This window comes from Callorhinus ursinus, unplaced genomic scaffold (genome assembly GCF_003265705.2).
Source record: "Callorhinus ursinus isolate GAN/ISIS: 27379988/994484 unplaced genomic scaffold, GSC_fseal_2.0 scaffold10, whole genome shotgun sequence".
Lineage (NCBI taxonomy): Eukaryota > Metazoa > Chordata > Mammalia > Carnivora > Otariidae > Callorhinus > Callorhinus ursinus.
In genome coordinates, this window is record NW_027397072.1 from 35,438,295 (window position 1) to 35,456,878 (window position 18,584).

General features: G+C 57.6%; 1 protein-coding gene across 4 annotated transcripts; it reads right to left on the reverse strand.

Moving 5' to 3' along the window:
* Window positions 1-408: 408 nt before the first annotated feature.
* ARID5A (AT-rich interaction domain 5A) lies at window positions 409-12,906 on the reverse strand. 4 transcript variants are annotated; one of them, XM_025868136.2, is made up of 7 exons: window positions 12,791-12,906; window positions 5,681-5,796; window positions 3,848-3,986; window positions 3,437-3,489; window positions 2,849-2,946; window positions 2,433-2,592; window positions 409-2,024 (listed from the first exon to the last, which is right to left on the reverse strand). In XM_025868136.2, exons 1-7 carry the CDS (start codon window positions 12,792-12,794, stop codon window positions 786-788), a joined length of 1,809 nt encoding a protein of 602 aa, XP_025723921.1. In that variant the 5' UTR covers window positions 12,795-12,906; the 3' UTR covers window positions 409-785. The 4 variants fall into 4 exon arrangements, with proteins under 4 accessions (XP_025723921.1, XP_073753444.1, XP_025723922.1 ...); XM_073897343.1 differs by lacking the exon at window positions 12,791-12,906 and adding an exon at window positions 9,091-10,326; XM_025868137.2 differs by lacking the exon at window positions 12,791-12,906 and adding an exon at window positions 6,473-7,370.
* Between the last annotated feature and the right edge of the window lie 5,678 nt (window positions 12,907-18,584).

Sequence of the window (18,584 nt, forward strand, 5' to 3'; positions counted from 1 at the left end):
CAGCTGCAGGCTCATCCTACAGTTCACCAGGGACCTGTGGCTTTGCTCTGGATACTGGAGTCACACCCAAGAGCCTAACTCTGCTGTCACTTCCTTGCTGGGGGAACAAGGGCAAGTCGCCAGCCCTCTCTGAATGTCAGACCCCCACCTGTATAATGAGGAAGGTAACAGGCAGCTGTGCAGAGACTCTCCTATGAAAGTGGGTAGAAGGCACAGGACGAAGGTCACCACCCGCTGAAGTATGAACAGGAGGCTGAGTTCTGCTTTGGGTCCCTCTCTTCGGTGGGGGTATTTCAGATCTGAGTGGATGCTCGTAGGTCTCTCTCTCTTTGGCTCCCCCAGCCATGAGCACGCCCCAGCCTCCCCTACCCCTGGGAAGGTCCGCACCATGCACACCTCAGGGCCAGGTGGATTCACGTTCGTCTTTTATTGGATTTTCCATGGGCAGCCTGGATACCTCAAGCTGCTACCCAGCGCTTCAGCCCTTCAGCACGTTCCTGGCTTCCACTCTGGGGACCTAGCTGGGGGCTGCCAGCCAAGCACTGTCTTCTCCCGAGGCCCCACAACAACTGAGGCCCCGGGCTTAGGCTGCTTCCTTGAGACAAACCTGGTTTTCCCACGGCCTCCCTCTTTGTGCCAGGCTGCCCAGACAGGGGCACGTTCCTGCATTGCGCACAGCCAAGCTCTCCTGGGGACCAGGCTCCAGCCCAGACCCCGGGCAGTGCCTCCCCAGCGCAGGCCATTTCAGACCCTGCACAGCACAGCACAGCACTGCGGGCTCGGACCTAAAGCTTGGTGTTGAGGTGGAAGAAGTGGGGTGCTGCGTAGGTTGTGGCAGGTGGCACGTGCCATGCAGACGAGGCTGGGCAAAGTCTGTGGCGAAGGGTGCTGTCGAAGGACGCCGGGGGGAAGTGCATCAGACCCGTGGCCACGGGGGAGGGCGCTGTTGTGGCCAGGAAGTGGGCCGGCAAGGCAGGGATGACCAGGGGGCTGAAGGGGAGCGTGGCCTGGCCCTTTAAGTGGTCCGGAGTGCCAGCAAAGTTCAGCGGGCAACGCAGCATGGTTCCCCTATAGGCCTCGGGGAGGGCAGGCCCCAGCGCTGGGCCCAGCAGGCAGGACACGGCCAAGCCAGACCCCATGGATTTGGCCCCACACTCCTTGGTGTCCACCTCCTTAAGAAAGGGAGACACGGCCCGCAGTTTTTTGCCACCATGGGCCAAGCCCTCTTCTTCCAGGCTGCGCTTCTTGCTCAGGCCTGGGCTGCTAGGGAAGGTAGTGAGGGGAGCAGGGCTCTCGGCAGGGACCTTGGCCATGGGGGACACCCAGCAGGCTTTGGGCTTGGGGTAGGGGCTGCCCCTTCTAGAGCTGCCTTTATGGAATGCAGACAGGCGGTTGGCGTCCCCGCCCCACACCAGCTGGGGCTCCTTCACCGCCAGGCCCTCCTCTTTGCCAGGAGGCCCCAAGAGCACCCCATCTTTAAAACTGGGCAAGAAGTCCCGGGGGTGCTGGCTGACAGGCTTCAGCACCTCAGTGGGGTACGCATGGAAACAGCCAGTGAAGATGGGGGCCGGCAGGCAGGGACCCGCTTGAGCCTCCTCCCTGAGGCTGCCACCTGGGGCCTGTAATCCCTCCTGAGGGGTCAGCCGGTGCCTGGAGTTCTCCGCTGGCTTTCCCGGGCTCTGCGGACTTTCTGGGACGAGAACAGCCGGGGATGCCTGGGGCTCCCCATGGGGGCTGCCTGCCCCATGGCGACAGCCCTCCTCCTGGCACTGCAAGGCCTCTGCCTTGCTCACCTGGGCCAGGAGCTTCTTTTTGGCCAGTGGAGACATGATGCCGTGGGCTCCTTTGCAGTAGAAGGTGGCCAGGAGCCGCTTGTAGGCCTCAGGACAGCCTCCAGCACCCACGAAGGGCAGAGAGGGCCCCAGGGCCGGGCCTGGCTGTTCCGGGCCCTCCCGGGGGGGCTCCTGGCTGGGAAGCCGCGCCAGGTCAGGGGCAGCGTCTGTTTTCGTCTTTCCAGGCACCATCTAGAAGGAGAAAAGGCCGTGCCTCAGGGCTGGCTGTGAGCCGTGTGCCCTGACTGGGGGCGGGGCGGGGGGGCACGGGACACGACCCCCGTGGCAGCAGTGGTGCAGAGGCATACCCAGGAGCCTCTGTGAGAAGGTCCCCAAAGGCATCCTGGCCTCTGAACAGACACAGCCTGGCATCAGGACACGGGGCCTGGTGACCGAGGTGCAGACTGGAGTTCAGACCTTACGTGGCCCCTCATTTGAACTTGCACAACCATTGCCCCGGAGGCCCCCCTGCCCCCACCCCGGATCTGCCCTCAGAGCAGGTTCTGGGTATCCCTGGGCAGGGAGCTCTGCAGCCATGGCCTGGGCGGGGAGAGGGAGGCCCAGCGTCCGCTGGTGGCCCCAGGCGGGCTCAGGGTTTACCTGGTCCAACCGCTTCTCCTCCTTGGCCTTCTTCGGCTTCTCAGGGGCCCCGTCATCCCCCCGGGGCTCCTTGGCCATCTTGTACTGCTTCCTGGGCTTGGAGGGGGGCAGCGGCTTGTCGTCCTCCCCCTTCAGATGCCGCACATACGGGAGCACCAGCCTGAGGAGGAGGCCAGCGTGTCTACCAGGAGGCCGGCCTGGCAGGCACGCACCACATCTCCCCGCCGTCTGGGTCCACCTGGCCTCCCCGCCCCGGGGACACCCCTGCCGGCCGCCGTGCAGAGCTCTGGCCTGGGATGAGCACAGCGCACGCCGCTCAGGCAGCTCCTGGTGTGTGCCCACCGCACCCCGCTCCAGGCCCCACTCGGGGCCAAAGGCCAAGGTGTCCTGGAGCCGGGGTCTCCGCCCAGCCGTACCTCTCGTAGTGGCGGCGTGTGCACGTGGCTGCGCTCGTGCTGCCCGGGCTGCCCCCTAGCTCGTCGTACACGTTCTTCCAGAGGCGGCGGCCCGTCACCTGCAAGGGCACCGCGTGAGGGCACGACCGGCGTGCACTCCCCTGGTGGGGGGGCGTCCTGGCAGCTCCAGGCCCCCACTTGGCAGGGATGGGGGCAAGGACTGCAGTTTTGCAACTGCTTCTCCAGCAGCGGTGGGGGGGGGGCGGGGGGCTGCCCTGGCCGCTAGCCAGGTCTCCCTCCCAGGGGCCGCCGCCTGACTGCCCGCACAGCAGCTTTCCCGGCATGGGGGGCACGGGGGGGGGCACAGGGAAGACAGGAGAACTTGCTTTGAGCAGCAAAGTACCAGCGGGCAAGGCAGGCCTTCTCCCCCACAGCATGCAGGAGAGCTGCGGAAGCGGCAGGATTTGGGACCCTGTCTCTTCCTTCCTGTCTGGCTGTGAGGACAGCTCTGTCCCCAGACAAGGCTCTTCCTCCCCGGGTCCCCACAGGACACAGTGGGGATGGGCTGTGGGATGCTACATGCTGAGGACTCAGAGGTACCCTCCTTACCATCTCATAGGCCCCCAGCTTCTCCACTGCTTTGTAGATTTTCCACAGGTTAACTGGAGAAGAGAGAGGGCAGGGCCCCTGTCAGTCTCTGTGGGAGGAAGGGGCAGCCAGCAGCCCATTCCCGTGGACCTGTCAGGCAGGCACGGAACCAGCACATGCCCAGACAGGGCCACTGCAATGAATGGCTGGGCCAGGCCCTGAGCACTGGGGGCCCGGTGGCCGGTGAGGAGAGAAATCCGGCCCCACCCACTGCAGCCCTGCACCTGGGGGGGGGGGGGGCGTCGTTTCTGTGTGCAACCCCTGTGGGCTGGCATCGCCCAGGGCTGCCCAGAGTGGAGATGCCTGCCCGACACCCTGCCTGGATGGTATCCCCTGCCGGGCTCCCCCTCCCTGCCTGCCCCAGGGACGCACTCTGCTTGAAGCCAAGATGGGGCACCCTCTCGATGGGCGTGTGTCGCTCCTTCATGAACTTGTAGAGGCTGACCAGGAAGGCCTGTTCCTCCTCCCGCTCCTGGTCCTCCTCCCGCTCCCCGCCTGCCTCGGGGGAGTCCTGGGGAAAGAACAGGAGGCGTTGGGATGAGCCCCCAGTTGGTGGGTGGCTGGGGACAGGCGGAATGGCTGGCTGCTGGGGCGGGAGGAGGGGTGTGGCCCCCAACCCCAGGCTCCCATAGGAAGGAGCAGGCCCCCGGCGCCCAGCTTACAGCTCTGGGCTGGAGTGCCTGTTTGTGGCATCAGAAAGGTGCAGCTGTCAGCTGTTAGTGCCCAGAACCCATGGTCAGGGTCCACAGGGGCCCGGCTCCAGAGACGGCCATAGGAGCAGCCCCGCAGCTTCTCCGGGCTCTCTACAGGCACAGACCGCCTCTCTACCTTGCTCTAGATTTGTTGTATCTGCATCTCAGCTCCTCTACCAGACTGTGAGTTCCTGGTGGCAGGCTCAGACTGTGGTCAAAGCCTGGTGTTTTCTGGCACTGCGGGGTCGTGTGTCCACAGAGCCTTTGCGGTGGTGGGCTGCCTCTCTGAGCTGCCAGTCTGCATGCTGCATCCAGGGTGGCGAAGCCCCATCCCGGGTTCCTGACACCCCACTGTCAGATGAGCAGGACTTTCAGTTTCTGCTTCCAGAGGGGCATTTTCTGCCAAGGCTATTCATTTGGTTGGTGGCTCAGGGCAGAGGGGTATGGTTGGGCTGAGACCGAGGGCTTGGAGAACAGACAGCTCCCAGGTCCTGGATGGGGAGGCCTCAAACACCGGAAGGACGTAAGTCATCGGGGCCGGGAACGATACAGAGAGCCGTGTCTTCCCAAAATATTCAAGTACCACTGCAGTGTTTCTGACCCCTGATAACAAATGGCACACGAACTCATGAGTCACCTAAGAAACCGTAACCTATGGGGGGACCCCGGCAGTTGGTCTGGTGCAGACCTCAGAAGGAAGGCACTCTCACGGCCGCTCTTCCCGTGAATCCACTCTTCCACGCAAGCTGTTAAGAACTGTTACCATGGGGCGCCTGGGTGGCTCAGTCGGTTAAGCGACTGCCTTCGGCTCAGGTCATGATCCCGGAGTCCTGGGATCGAGTCCCGCATCGGGCTCCCTGCTCAGCAGGGAGCCTGCTTCTCCCTCTGACCTTCCCCCCCTCATGTGCTCTCTCTCTCTCATTTTCTCTCTCAAATAAATAAAATCTTTAAAAAAAAAAAAAAAAAAGAACTGTTACCATCTGCAACTACTCTTCTACGTGGATCAGGATTCTTACTCCAGACTGTGCCACCAAAGCAAATGGCCAAAAGGGTTGGATGTTGAGGCCAACGCTCCACAACGTCACCCATGGCTCCCTCTCAGACTACACTCACCAAAATGGCCTCAGTGGTCTCGCTCAGTGACTTTGATATCCACGCTGTGAACTTGGAGGGATGCATGGATGTACGTGTGGTTTGTCCTAAAAGAGTGCTTTTATCTGTTTTATTCATCAGGGATCCAGGCAAATCGTTTGCTAAAAGGGTTCTGCTAGGAAAACTAGGTCTGAAACCCCTGCCAGGGGTAATGGGCAGGTCCTCCTGTCGGGGGCTCCCAGCTCCCACACCTCCTGATGCAGGCCCGAAACCGCAGGGCTGGGCCCCTCTCCTGGCTCTGCAGGCTGGAGGGCAGGGAACACGCCCTCCTGAGAGCTTGGGGAGTCCCCAAGTTCACCTGGGAGGCTGTGCAGGGGGGGGGAGGGCAGGGAGGAGGCTCCCCAGGGGTCGCCCAACTCACCTCCAGATGGACAGGGCTCTGGCTTCTGCTCTGCTCAGCATCGGGTTGGGGGGACACAGATGGGTCTAGGGGATCACCCTCCTCTGACTGTTTCCTTTTCGCTTTGACAGGAGGTGCTGCAAGCAGAGGAGCAACGGGGAGGGGAATAGAGGAGGGAGAGAGAGAAAGAGCACTTGAGATGCAGGCCTGAAGAACAGGCAGTGAGGAGAGGTCCTCCAGGAGAGGTGAAGGGTCCTCCCGTCCCCCATCAGAACCTGCCAGGTGGGAAGCGACTTCTTCCTTCCGCCCCCTGGTCCCTGACTGCACGCAGGCTGGCCCTCCACACGCACCTACGGGCTCCCGCTAGTGGCCCACTCTGCCCTCCCTCCTCTCTGCGGGGCTCACCCCCAACCGGGCCCCATGCTTGCTGCTGTTCCTTCCTCTGTTCCAGTCAGCTCCCCACGTTGAGGGAGGGAGGGAAACCCTAAACCACCCTGGGGTCAAGTCAGAGGAGGGTGAAGGGTGGGGCTGTGGTGCTCAGGGAAATCCTGTCTCCGAAACCTGCCCCACACTCAGGCAGAACGTTTTCACAGCACCTCAGCCGAACTGGGAAAGCGGCTGAGGTTCCCGTGTTTGTGAGTCCAGAGGCACCAGGGCGGGTGCTTGGATCCTCCAGGAATCATCGAGAAGACTGGAAGCTCCCGGTTATGAAACATCAGACCTTTCCAGGGGTGCCTGCAGAGCTCTAACTGCCCCTAAAGAGGCCACTTACTCCTCCCACCTGCAAGGATCTGGTAACCCTTCAGGTCTCACCTGACAAGCCACTTCCTCTGGGCGGCCCTTCTCAGCCCCCAGCCGAGCACAGCAGTCCTGCCCACCGCACCGGTTCAGTGAGGCCTCCCAGCACCCCGCACAGTGGTTGCCAGGTTTCAGGGAGAGGGACCGTGTCTCCCAACAACCTGCACGGGGCAGGGCTGGATTTTACTAAGGGCAGCCATGAGCTGATGGCTGCAGAAACCTGCAAAAACCCCCGGAATGGGGAACAGGCACGCTGACAGGCAGGCAGGGCACCTGAGCTCCGGAGCCCATGTCGTCAGATCACCCTTCCTTTCCTTCTAACCTGCCTTTCCTTTTTGTTAGCCTAGTGTGAATGGTCCCATTCTCCTGGTTTGCTCCAGCTCAGGAAATCCTTCCTGCTGGCACCTGTGAGAGTCCCCTCCTGTCCTAGAGAGAAAAAACATCTCCATAACAGCCATAAACCCAGACCAGCGTGACCCCCCGAGGCCAGAACCTCTGGCCACTGGCTGGCGTCCCCTTCAGTAGCTGCTCACCCAAGGGCTTGTGACGCCTGGATCCTGCCGGGTGGGGGCCCTGGCTCTTCCACGTATGCTCTCTTATTTAGTCCCAGGAGGGAGCTCATGTTAAAAGAGGCGGAAACTGAAGCCATAGAGGCTTCCTAGGAGACCCGGGCTCAAAACGAGGTCTGTCTGACCACCAGGCCAAGTGGCCGGGCCTGGCCACCACTGTGGCTGCCATTGTTACCACCAGGATTTGCGGAACCTTGATGGAGAGTCCAAATAAGCCTGGAGGAGAAACCCATGCGAAAGCTTGTCAAAAAGAAAGACACTCGGGCCTTCCTCTCAGGCTGGCTTCTGACCAATCAAGACACGGTCAATATCCAGAAATAACTAAGCGTTAACAACTGAATCCGCCCACCCCACCCAGCAGGCGGACGCCTTTCTTCCTGAGTTCTCGTGACTCTGTGCCTCAGTCTTCCCTTCCGCGAAATGGGAGAAAGACCCTTGAGTCCTTTGCTCACTGCCCCCGAATTGGTGAAGTCTCCCGGGTCGCGGGCGCACCTGCTTCCCCCAGCTCTTCTCCTTGCCCCCCCCCCCCCCCCCCCCTGTTTTCACACCCTCTCTGCCTTCGTTCCCCCTGGCCCAGCTTCAAAGGACTGGCTCCATCCTGAGTCCTCCATGGGGTGTTACAGCAGCTTCTCACTGGAGCCTGCCTGCAAACTTGCTACGTGCCCCTGGCAAGTTGCACCCTTGGCCTCCAAAGAATAAGGTGGTAGGACCAGGGCCCATTAGAATCACCAGGGAGCATTTTAAGGACACTGATCACTGTGTCCCCCACCCCCCGCCCCAGTTTGATTTAAGGTTCTGCAAGGGGCATCAGAGTTTAAAGCTCCCCAGCAGATCTCAAAGGGCAGCCAGTTTGAGAGCCACTGGACCTGAGGACCTCTATCCCTTCTGCCTGGTTCCAGAGTCGGTGAGCTCTGCCTGGGCCACACTGAGGGAAACCTGCTGGAGTCGGGTACTCAGATTACCTGGAAAGGAGGTCACCAATCTGAGCTGTTTAACCCCAGACAGGAAAAAGATTCAGGCTCTTGCCTAGAGCCACAAAGGGAAACGTCTCTTTATCTCTGTGTCCAGCTGAGTCCCCAAATGAACTCAGCCTCCCTCCTCTCCCAACCAGGCTAGCTAGCATGCTCTCTGCCCTGGCAGGGCCTCCTGGCCCCCCCGCTTCCACAGCCTTAGCTGAGGGAGAGCCCCCCCTTTCTCCAGGAAGCCCTCTGTCCCTGGTTCCCCTAAACCCTCCCTTCCCCAGTCATTTGTAGACCAGGGTTCCAGATAATCTTCATTTGGAAAAGGGTTCTGCTAGGAAAACTAAGTCTGAGACGCCTGCCACAAGCAACAGAAGGGCCCCCCTGCCTGCCAGGCTCCCAACTCTCCCACCTTCCAGTGCAGCCAACACAGGGCTGGGCTGCTCTCCTGGCTCTGCAGGGGAGGGAAGCGGCTTAGGGACCATCGATCCCAGGCTCCCAGCCACATCCAGCCTACAAGAGGCAGGAGAGTCCCACTTGCTCCGGAGTGAATGCTGCTGCCAGGAGCCACGGAGTTCCTTTCCTGCTCTTGCCCACAAAGCCTTCCATGCCCTACTGTAATGGGGAGGTGGATCCATTTTGCTTTTTCCGTCCAAGAAGCAATAATGACAATAATGGTGATGATTATTTCATTGTTTACTTTGAACACATCTGGAATCTATAAGGTGTGAGATAGGGATCTAATCATATTTCCCCCCAATGGTGAGGTGGTCCCAATATAGACTGAGTGATTCCCTTCCCCCAATGATTTGAAATGCTACTCTCCCCATAATCTAAAGGCTGATAAGGAACATATTTGAAACTGTTTCTGGACTTTTCTGTTCTGTTTCATTCACCGTGGCAGGCTGGCACTGGTGCACACTGTTTTAATTGTAAAACAGCTTACTATCCAGAGGACAAGTCCCCCATCATTAGTCTTTTTAAATCATTTTTTTCTGAACTTCAGGATAATTTTATCACATTCCCTTAAAAAAAGAAAACAAACCACTGGGGTTTTGGTTGAATTGCATTTAAATTTAGCAATTACTTTGAAGAAAAGTAACACCTTTCTGATACGGCATCTTCCTTTTTCAGGACTGCACGTCTCCACAGATTCAGATCTCCTCTTGCTGTCCTCAGACGTTCCTTCTTAAAGGCCCTGTGTGTTTCCTGTTGAGCTTATTCCTCAGGTTTTGTGCAGCTAGATAATAGTGTGAGAAAGCTTTGGTAACCTACAGTAGGACTTGGTCCACAGCCCCTGAGGTTTCCTCCTGCCACTGTTAGGGAGAGGGCAGGGGGCTGCTGGTTGGGCCAGGATATGAGCCCCTGGGCCCTGGTGACCCAGTGTCTCACCGGGCAGTGAGGAGGGGCAGCAGAGTGCTGGGCAGGGAGACTGCCCAAGGCCCTTCTGGCATTGGGAACCTGATTTCTGTTTAACTCCATGGCTTGTGTTGAAGTCAAGCTTAACACCCAGGTCCGAAAACCACAGCAGTGAAGAGGTTGGTTTAAGTAACTAACTCCAAAAGAGGCTACTCCCCGAAAGGCTGCTTGTTCTCAAGCCATTCCCTACTTCCCTCTCCGTACTATACACTCCACCACCTCCAATCAGTGCTCCTGGTGAGCCTTGGACTAGGCATTTTTGGACACTGCTTCACAGAATCTAGCCACCCAATGGATACTCTCTCCCCCTTTTTACAGATACAACATATAAGGATCCCAGCTTCCTAGTGGCAAAGCTGGGATTCAGAACCAGTGCAATCCCACTATCCCAAGGCTCTGACCCCTGAGATCTAGGGTTTTTAATGGAAGCAGGGAGTCACCAAGCTCCTTATCTCAAGCCCCTTCCAGGCTCTCCTGCCCCGCTCCCATCTGATTTCAGCTTCTCAGCAGAGGCAGACCCACTGGGGCAAGAAGGGGCTCTGTCTCCAAAGAGGTGCATCTTTCACCAAGTCAGCCACTGCTTTGGTACTGCTTGTTTCCCCATCCACAGGTGGGTGCGCTAGACCCCCATGCGCCTGATGTTCTAAGAACAAAGTGAGAAACAAGGCTTCCCAAACCACAGCCAAGTGTGTGTGTGTGCACACACCCCCCACGGGGAGATCTGAGGTCTGCCTGTCCTGCTCACTCCCCTCTGTGTCTCACTGTCCAGAGCACTGTGGGGGCAGGGAACAGGTGCTCCATGAACAGCCACAGGGGTGCAGTATGAGCTACTTGCTCTCAGATGCTCCCGGTACAGAGACGGGCTTGGGCTGTGACTAGTTCAAGGCCACAGAGCCAGTCAGAGACCTAGTGCCAGACTGCACCCTCCTCGCGCTCTCTCTCTCCCTCCCTCCCTTTCCTGCTCCCTCCCTCCCCCCTCCTCTCTCGGCCGACCCGCCCCATTTACCCTTGGTGTGATGGGAAGAAGCAACACTTCCTTTCATGAAAAGTCACCCACTGGGAGCACTGCGTCAATTACGACAATAATGGTAACGGCAGTCCCAATAACAACCAGCAGAAACGGCCCCACCTCGCCCGAGGTTGTTGGCTTAAGTTTCTCTTAGTTTGAGCCGGAGCTGAAACAAAGACAGCCTTTGAGGCGGCCCGTCCTCTCTCTGTGGCCCAGGAGCCAGCTGCCTGGCAGAGGAGGCTCGGCGTGGAGCTCTCTCCAGTGGGCAGTTTGGGGAGGGAGGAGCTGCAAGGGGCTGTGCTCCAGCCAGCACTGAGGACAGCCGAGCAGGACATGGGACCCCTGAAGGCACAGGGTCCAGCTTCTGCCCCAGCCCTGCCTCAGTGTCCCAGCCAGGGCAAGGGGGACACAGGGTTTGAGGCAGCAGGGGCCAAGATGACAGTCTTGAGAGGAATATAGAAAGGGAGGGGGCATGGGGTCTCCAAATGTAAGACTACCATCTCCTAATTCCACTGGGATGCCTGTCCCCCTTTTGCCAGCTCTGGTATGTCCTAAAAGACCCTATTCCAGACTAGGCTCCCCACTGTCCTGTCTCTCCAAGTCTGGGAGGTATTAGTAACAGTAACAGTTCACCTATGGATGGTTTCCTATGTCCCCATGAACTATATTCCGTGTTCCCAATCCACCGTGGCTTGTCCAAAACATGGCCCAAGAGTAGAGACACAGCCAGGGAGGGAGGGTGCTGCCTAACTCCTGCCCGGGGCACTCCACCGCCTACTGCTTTCCCCCCCCCCCCCCCCCCCCCCCACACCCGGAGACCCCCGGGGCCCACCAGGGAGTGTGGGCAGTACCTGGCCAGTTTACCACCAGGTAACAGGAAAGCAAGAGGGAGGGGAGAGGTGTTGGAGGCCTGCCTCTCTCACTGCCAGACCTCACTCTGAGCCTCAGTTTCTCTGAATGGATATCAGAGAAAGAGGGCCTGATCCTCTGAGGTCCTTCCTACCTCTGCCACTCCGAGTTCTAGCCCCAGGCGGGTGCCCAAGGTTCTGGGTCTGGAACTCCACTCTCTGGGGCCAGACTCTGTAGCCACCAATCTCCCACCCCTCCTTTGCCGCCGCGGGCATGTAGGCGTAGAGACGCTGACACCCCCAACAGTGGTCCTCCGGAGGGCGCGGGAAGCACCTGTTGGCCTCCCCTTGGCCCCGCAGACTCCTCCCGGCCGGCAAACCACCCCGCAAACAAAGGGCCGCTGGGCCCGGCCAGCGCAGTGCCTGCCCCCGGACCCGCACCCTGAGCCCTCGCGGTCCGGCGCCTGGAAAGCCCCGCCACCCTCCCACCCACGTCGGCGGGGCTGGGGGACCTGAATCCCGCCTGAGGCCACCCCCCCCCCACCCCGGGACACTCTGCGGAGGGACCGAGATGAGGCCACTCCGCAGCTCCGGCCGGCCGAGCGCGAAGCCAAACATCTCTCCTCGCACACTCGCAACCTGAGCTTCAACTCTCAATCCCCATCACTCCAGGGGCCGCCACCCTGTCCCTTCTGGAGACCCGAGGAAAGAGAAGAAAGAAGACGACAGCAAAGAGGGAATCTACTTCTTTCCCGCCAGGGGCAGAAGAGGATGGACAGGAGACAAGAATAAGAGAGAACGGAGAGGAAAAGAGAAAAGGGAAGAGAAAAGAGAAAGAGAAAGGGTAGGGGGCGGGAAGCCGGTAACCGCCGAAGGATCAGAACACCCCTCCGCTGAAAGAGGAACAGTTGATTCTTCAAAGTGCGTTGAGCAAGTTCTTCAAAACCCGCGCAGAGTCACTTTCAGGAAACGGCGGCCGCAGTGGAAAGCGCCCCGCGCGCGCCCAGGGACCCCGGTGCCTCTTCTCGGCGGCGCCGGCGAGTTCTGAGAACCGCGGGGATGTGACGGGGCGGGGCGGGGGGGCAAATGGGGGCGGGGAGGCAGAGAAACTGCTGCGGACAGCCTGTCACAACAAATTAGCTGAGACCAGCTCGAGATTGAAACCACAGCAGGAAGTGGGATGACAGAACCGTACAGGACTTGGTAAATTTCAGCCAAAAGACGACGAAAAGAGTTTCGAGATAAACGTCCGGGAAGCCCCTGGCCGCCAAAACTTTTTGTCTCTCCTTTTTTTCGAAGAGTGTGCGTCGACACCCAGCCTCACCCCTCCCGCGCAGGGCGAAGGGCGCTGGCGCCCCAGGCCGGGCTAGGTCGCCGGCGCCTTCGCCCTGGAGTCCATCCCCGGCCCCGCTCCGCCCCTCCTAGCGGCCCCGACGGCCACGAGGGCCCGGAGGGGATCTGGCAGGGCAACCTTGCCCCCTCTGCGGGGCCCCCAGCCCCATCCCGGGACAGGCCACGGAGCCGCTTACCCATGGCCCGGCGAGGTCCCGCGGCGCCCGCCCGAGGCCCTCCGCACGTCCGGCTCACCGACCCCGCGCTCTCCGCGCAACTGGCCCGCGGCGCCGCAAGCCTGCCGCCTCCCCGCCGTCCCGCCCCGCCCCGCCCCGCCCGGGCACCGCCCCCGCCCCGCTCTGGGCTCCGGTTGGTGGGCCCAATTCTTCCGCGCGGGGGCGGAGGCCGCCCCCTGAGCCCGGAGGCCGCCCCCTGAGCCCGGAGGCCGCCCCCTGAGCCCGGGGGCCTCTGGGAGTTGTAGTGCGCTTTCCGTCTCCCCGGGCTCTGAGACCCAGGTACCTGAAGTAGGCTCTTCGCCTAGAGGGGCTGAGGCAGGACGCCCAGGAATCACTGCTGCCTGTGCCTCAAGACTAGTTCGAGAACTAGTCTTGGAAAATTCCTCCTTGCTCGTCAGTAGGGCGCTGGGGCAGAGTGGGGTGAGCAAAGTGCTTCTGACTTTGTCTTGAACTGGGTCATGGGTATTTTCCAACTCCCACCCAGACCAACACAGAAGTAGAGGTGGTTGGTGTTAGCTAAACAAGGCCCCCAGCCCAAACTAGCAAGTAAGTTCTTTGATCAAAGTTCTGTGGGGTCCCAAAAACCCTTGGGGCAGGAAGCCTGCCCACTGTGGCCAATGTCCCTAAATGTCGCAAGGACAGAGACTGGCAGCTACAAAGCATTCCAACGAGGGGGCATGACCCCTGCTTGGGGAGCTGAGGGTGAGGTTAGGGTGGGATGGGCACCAGAGGAGCTGCTGAGCTGGCTGCATCAGCTTCCACCGAAGGGAGGAGTTAGTTAGCCAGGTGCGCAGCACAGAAGAGGAAACTGAGGCTCGCCTTTGAGAGCCCAAGGTCTCACAGCATCATTCACAACGGCCAAAAGGTGGGAACAACCATGGACATGGACAGATGAATGGATAAACTGTGGTATGTCCATATAATGGGAGTATCACTCAGCCTCGAAAAGGAAGGAAATTCTGACATGTGCTACATGGATGAACCTCGAAGACACTATGCTCAGTGAAATAAGCCAGACACAAAAGGACAAATGCTGTTATATTCCACTTATATGAGGTACTTAGAGTCCAATTCATAGAGACAAATAGTAGAATGATGGTTGCCCAGGGCTGGGGGGAGGGAGGAATGGGGAGTTGTTTAATAAGTACAGAGTTTCAGTTTTGCAAGATGAAAAAGCACCAATGGATGGTGGCCTGAATGTACTTAATGCCACTGAAATGTACACTTAAAAATGATTACATGGTAAATTTTATGTTACGTATATTTTACCACAATTTGAAAAAAAAGAGGCTAAGATCTCAACATTTGACTAGCTAGGACTTGAACCCTGTTCCTAACGCATAGTAGGCCCTCACAATATTTTTTGTTGATTAGTTCTATTATAACAACTCTAGGTATTTCCCGTCATCATTGTCCCCATTTTATAGGGTCAAACTGAGGCTCTAGGAGGTTAATTGGCTCAAGTGATACAAGTGGTAAGTGGCAGAGTCTGAGCTAAATTCAGATGGCTGAGGAGCCCTCATAACCCGGGCACCCACTAAACTTTTTCGTACCCATTACTGTCCACCTGTCACCCCAAACAAATGGACGAGGGCTGCAGGTTGGTGACCCTGGAAGGGAAGCTCTCTACAGGCTCGGTTGAGCTCCCTTATCTCCCCCATAATGGAGTGGTCTGTAAGAGCCAGTGCCTGTAGATTTAGTAACAAACACATCCTTGACCATATTTAGTGACCGCCCGGAACAACTGTTGTCATGGTGATTGTAATACTGTACCCCACGTCCCCGTTTACAAACTCTCCAGGACAGCTGAGGCTGTGGTGGGATGGCAGACACTACAATAGAAGGCCATCAGGAAGCCGAATGGCCTTTCTAGTCCCACTTTCGCCCATTCTATAAGGATTGATTGCCTAAGGTTCGGGATAGAGACCTACGTGCTCCCCTCAGGGTCATAGTCTAGGCAGATCCTCCCTCCCGGATTAGATACCCCCTCTGACAAGGAACTCACTACTTTACAAAGCAGCAGCTCATCCCACCAAGGAATAGGGTTATTCTGCCATCCAGGCAGCCGACCACACTCTTACAGACAGTGGCTGTTGTGCAAAGCCTCAGCAAGTCAACGCCTGCCTCTGCCAACCTGAGAACAATATGATCTAAATTTAATTGCCTCCTGAGGCAACTGTTTGCAATAGAATGTAATTTACAATGGCCAATAAATCTTGCAGAGGAACAACATCTCCATTTGCCTCCCTAAAAGTATAAACACTTCCATTGCTCCAGCCTCTATGTCACACACCTCCAGCTCCTGCCCACAGTCCCCCTCCCACTGCACCCTCTGCCCAGAGGATCCCAGCCCAGGACAGCCTGAGAGGAGTCACCTAGCCCATCAATGTCTTGGTGTCTCTCCGTGTGTCAGTAAAAACAAACAAGCAAACAAATAAACCCCACTAATAAATGCATTCTTCCTGTAAAACATTACAAACAAATCACTCCTCTCTGACACCACTCTAAAATCATTTCTCTCCATGCCCCAGAGATAAGGACTATTATCAGATTGGGTAAAATCTTCCAGAACCTTCCCTATGTATTTTCATAAATATATGCATCCGTGGTGTAGAAAAATATTTAGCTTTGTTTTATGTGTGTTTTTAAACAAATGATACAATTCTAATTATTCCAGTCTTGCCTTTTTTCCAACAATAGATTTTGGAGATCTCTCCATGTCAGAACACAGATCTGCCTGTCTCAAAACTCCTGTGCTGCATGCCTTGGTGTGGATCTACCATGGTGTCTTTATTTAACTCCCTCTTTGATGGTGTTTAATCTTTTTTTCAATTACATGAACCCTCTGAGAACATTCAGGACCACCTTAGGACACTTTCAGGGCCCAAAGCTCACAAAGTGTTCCCAGAGACTGAGCTAAAGCTAAAAGCTGCCTTCTCCTAACCCCTAACTCACATCACCCCTTGCTGGCCCAGTTCTAGGAAGAAAACCTGGCCCTGGAGGTGCTTCTCATCCTGGAGCTCTCAGAGCTGGAGGACCCATTCAAGATCTGTCCACCTGGCCTCATTTTAGCGAGGAGGCCACTAGGCCCAGAGATGTTAAGTGTGTTGCATAAGGTCACACAGCACGTCAATGTTGCTTCTTCTGGGACCCACATGAACCCATCCAGCTCACTCAGGAAACAACGCACAGCCAGTTTTTGCCCTGGGAAGCTCTGTTCCCAGGCTCAGCAGTTGCAAAAGGCCCCCAGGGCTTTGTTTTCAAAGGAGAAATGAAGCGGGAAGTATTTTTAACTGCTGGCCCTGGCCCCGCCTTGCTCCTGCCTCGCTCCCTCGTGCTAGCTGTCCAGGAAAGGCCGGCCTCACAGTGGCATTGCAACTCATGGAAAACAACAAACGCCCGAAATAGATGATACCCAAGCTCAGGAATGGAAAAAATTGGCTCATGCCTTCAAATGCCTCTTTTAGAAAAAGCCAAGAATAGCTTTCAGCCTTTGGGGACCTGCTGGGGGTGAAGGAGTGAGGAGGTGTGGTGCTGGCACAGGGATCCAGCCAAGATTGAGATCGCCAAGGGCCCAACTTCCAGCCGGAAGAGAGTTGGCCACTTTCCCCCAGGGCACGTGAAAACTAGCCTCCCCAGCTCTGCCTACATAGGGAGCCATGTCTACAGTCAGCTACTCGTTTCCTCTGACCCCCCACCATACCCCCACCTCTTAACCCTGCCCTTCAGCTGAATGGGGAGAAACTTCCTGTGTTGGGCCAGGCCTGGGCCAGGAGCTCCTCCACCCCACAAGGGCCTAACAGGGTGGAAACCTGAGATTCTGCCCTTCCTGGGCCTGAAGGGTGAAAGCTGATTCCCCTGTGTTGGGAAGGAGGGGGACAACAAAGAGAAAAAATGAGGGTTTGCATCCCTACACAGACAGCCCCGCTATGTGGCCTTGGGCAAGTCACCTGACCTGTTGGAGCCTCGGCTCCCTCCTCTGGAAAGCAGGGGTACTCTTTGATTTACTCATTCATCCAACACTTGGTCCGACTGTATACCAGCCCTGGGCTAGACACTGACGACACAACCACAACCAGAACAAAGTCCTGATCTTTTGGATCAGAAGATGTAGCCTTGTCGATCTCATAGACTGCAGGGAATTAGCCATCCCTTCTTCACGGCTTCTGAGCCCCAGCCTGGAGCTAGGAGGGTGCGATGCTTTGGACCAGTGTTTATGAGACGTTTCGCCAAGCATCTTACCTCGATGATTTCATTTGCCCTGTGATGTGGACACTATATTTATCCCCATATTACAGCCGAGGGCGTCGAGGAGCAGAGTTGGTGCTGGACAATTTCGGAAGCTCATCTGCAAACAGTAAGGGGTAAGGAAAAGCTGACTGCGCGCGAGGACCCTATTAAGCCCCAGGGACAGGAATAACTAAAGCCTGGTTCTCTACGTCACTCTGTAATACAAAGTGGTAAGTACACTGGAGGTCAGTACATAGGCACAGGACAAAGACTTCTTAAAATGTGGGGTGTGTGCAGCCTCTTTACTTAAAGTAAGATCCCACTTGTCCCTTCAACCCTATGGTGCATGACTGTCTCCCAATTGACAGAGGAGTAAACCAAGGCATGTACGGGTTAAGTGACTTTCCCAATCACCGCACAACAGGAGTTTCTGCTGTAGGGTCCCTTATCACAGGCAGATTCCCAAGCTGGACCCCGCCGCTCGCCGGCACCTGGCGGAGATGCGGGAAACCAGGGGTGCGGCGCGGCAGGCCGGCGATAGGATAGAACTACGTCTCCCAGGATGCCGTGCGAGGGGCATGTAAGGGCGGGGCCGCCGCGGGCACAAGGCTGTAATTTCTTGGTATTAAAAAAAAAAAAAAAAGGTAGCAAGAGAAAAGAGAGAAAGAATCAAAGCCTCAAGCGTCATGTCTAGGAATAGCCTCGGAGCCAGGCCAAGTCATTATAGACGATGAGTAATCCGGTTAAGTCATTTCTCTAAACACCATTCCTTGTAAGAGAATTAAAATATCAGTTTACATCAGAGGGGGAGAGGCAGGCTCCAGAGGCCCAGCCAGGAGCGCAGCCAGGAGGGGGCGCGGCTGGCGCTCCTCCGCCGCTCGGCCCTGCCCTGGGGCGGGGGCTGGATGCCAGGGCCCTGACAGCTGGACCGTGGGCTCGAGCGGGCAGCCAGCTAGTGGCGGGGGGGTGGGGGGGGGGGGGACGTCCGCCAGGCCTCAGTTGACCAGTTGGTAAGTGCTTCGGGGAAAGTTTGGGGCTGCCCCTTGTCGGAAGAATCGGTGTTCCTCGTGGGGGCAGCCCGGCAAGGTGAACGGTGGGGGACTGGGCCAGAGGGGGCTAGGGCACTCTTTTCTTCAGTGTCCCCCACTTCCTCCTGGATTTTAGAGTTCATATCTCGGCAGCTGCAGGTCTACCGTCGGAGTCAAGGGTTGGGGACTGGCCTGGGGACACGTGGGAGAGGAAAAGGGGGGTCTCCGATCTCATGGGAGGTGCCGAGTTCCCTGAAACTTGCAGGAAAGTCTTTGGGGCCAGGGTGACCACCAGCGCAGATTTTGGCGTCCTGAGGGCAGGATTATGATGAACTGGGAGAGCGAGCTGATCAAGAAGCTGCCTCTTCACCTCTAGAGCCTGTTGTCTGAGGCCCCTCCAGGGCCAATCACAGGAGTTGAGTCCGAGCTGTGAGCCAGACACAGGTAATCCTCCCACTCTGGGTCCTTACCAGGTAAGGCCTCTGGGGCCCAGAGAC

Bases quoted from the DNA above. Each gene is read 5' to 3' on its own strand.
- ARID5A (XM_073897343.1), bottom strand. The intron at 3,987-5,680 runs GTGAGTTGGGCG...TTCTTTCCCCAG, and splicing joins AGAGCCCTGTCCATCTGGAG to GACTCCCCCGAGGCAGGCGG. The intron at 3,490-3,847 runs GTGCGTCCCTGG...TCTCTTCTCCAG, and splicing joins CCATCTTGGCTTCAAGCAGA to TTAACCTGTGGAAAATCTAC.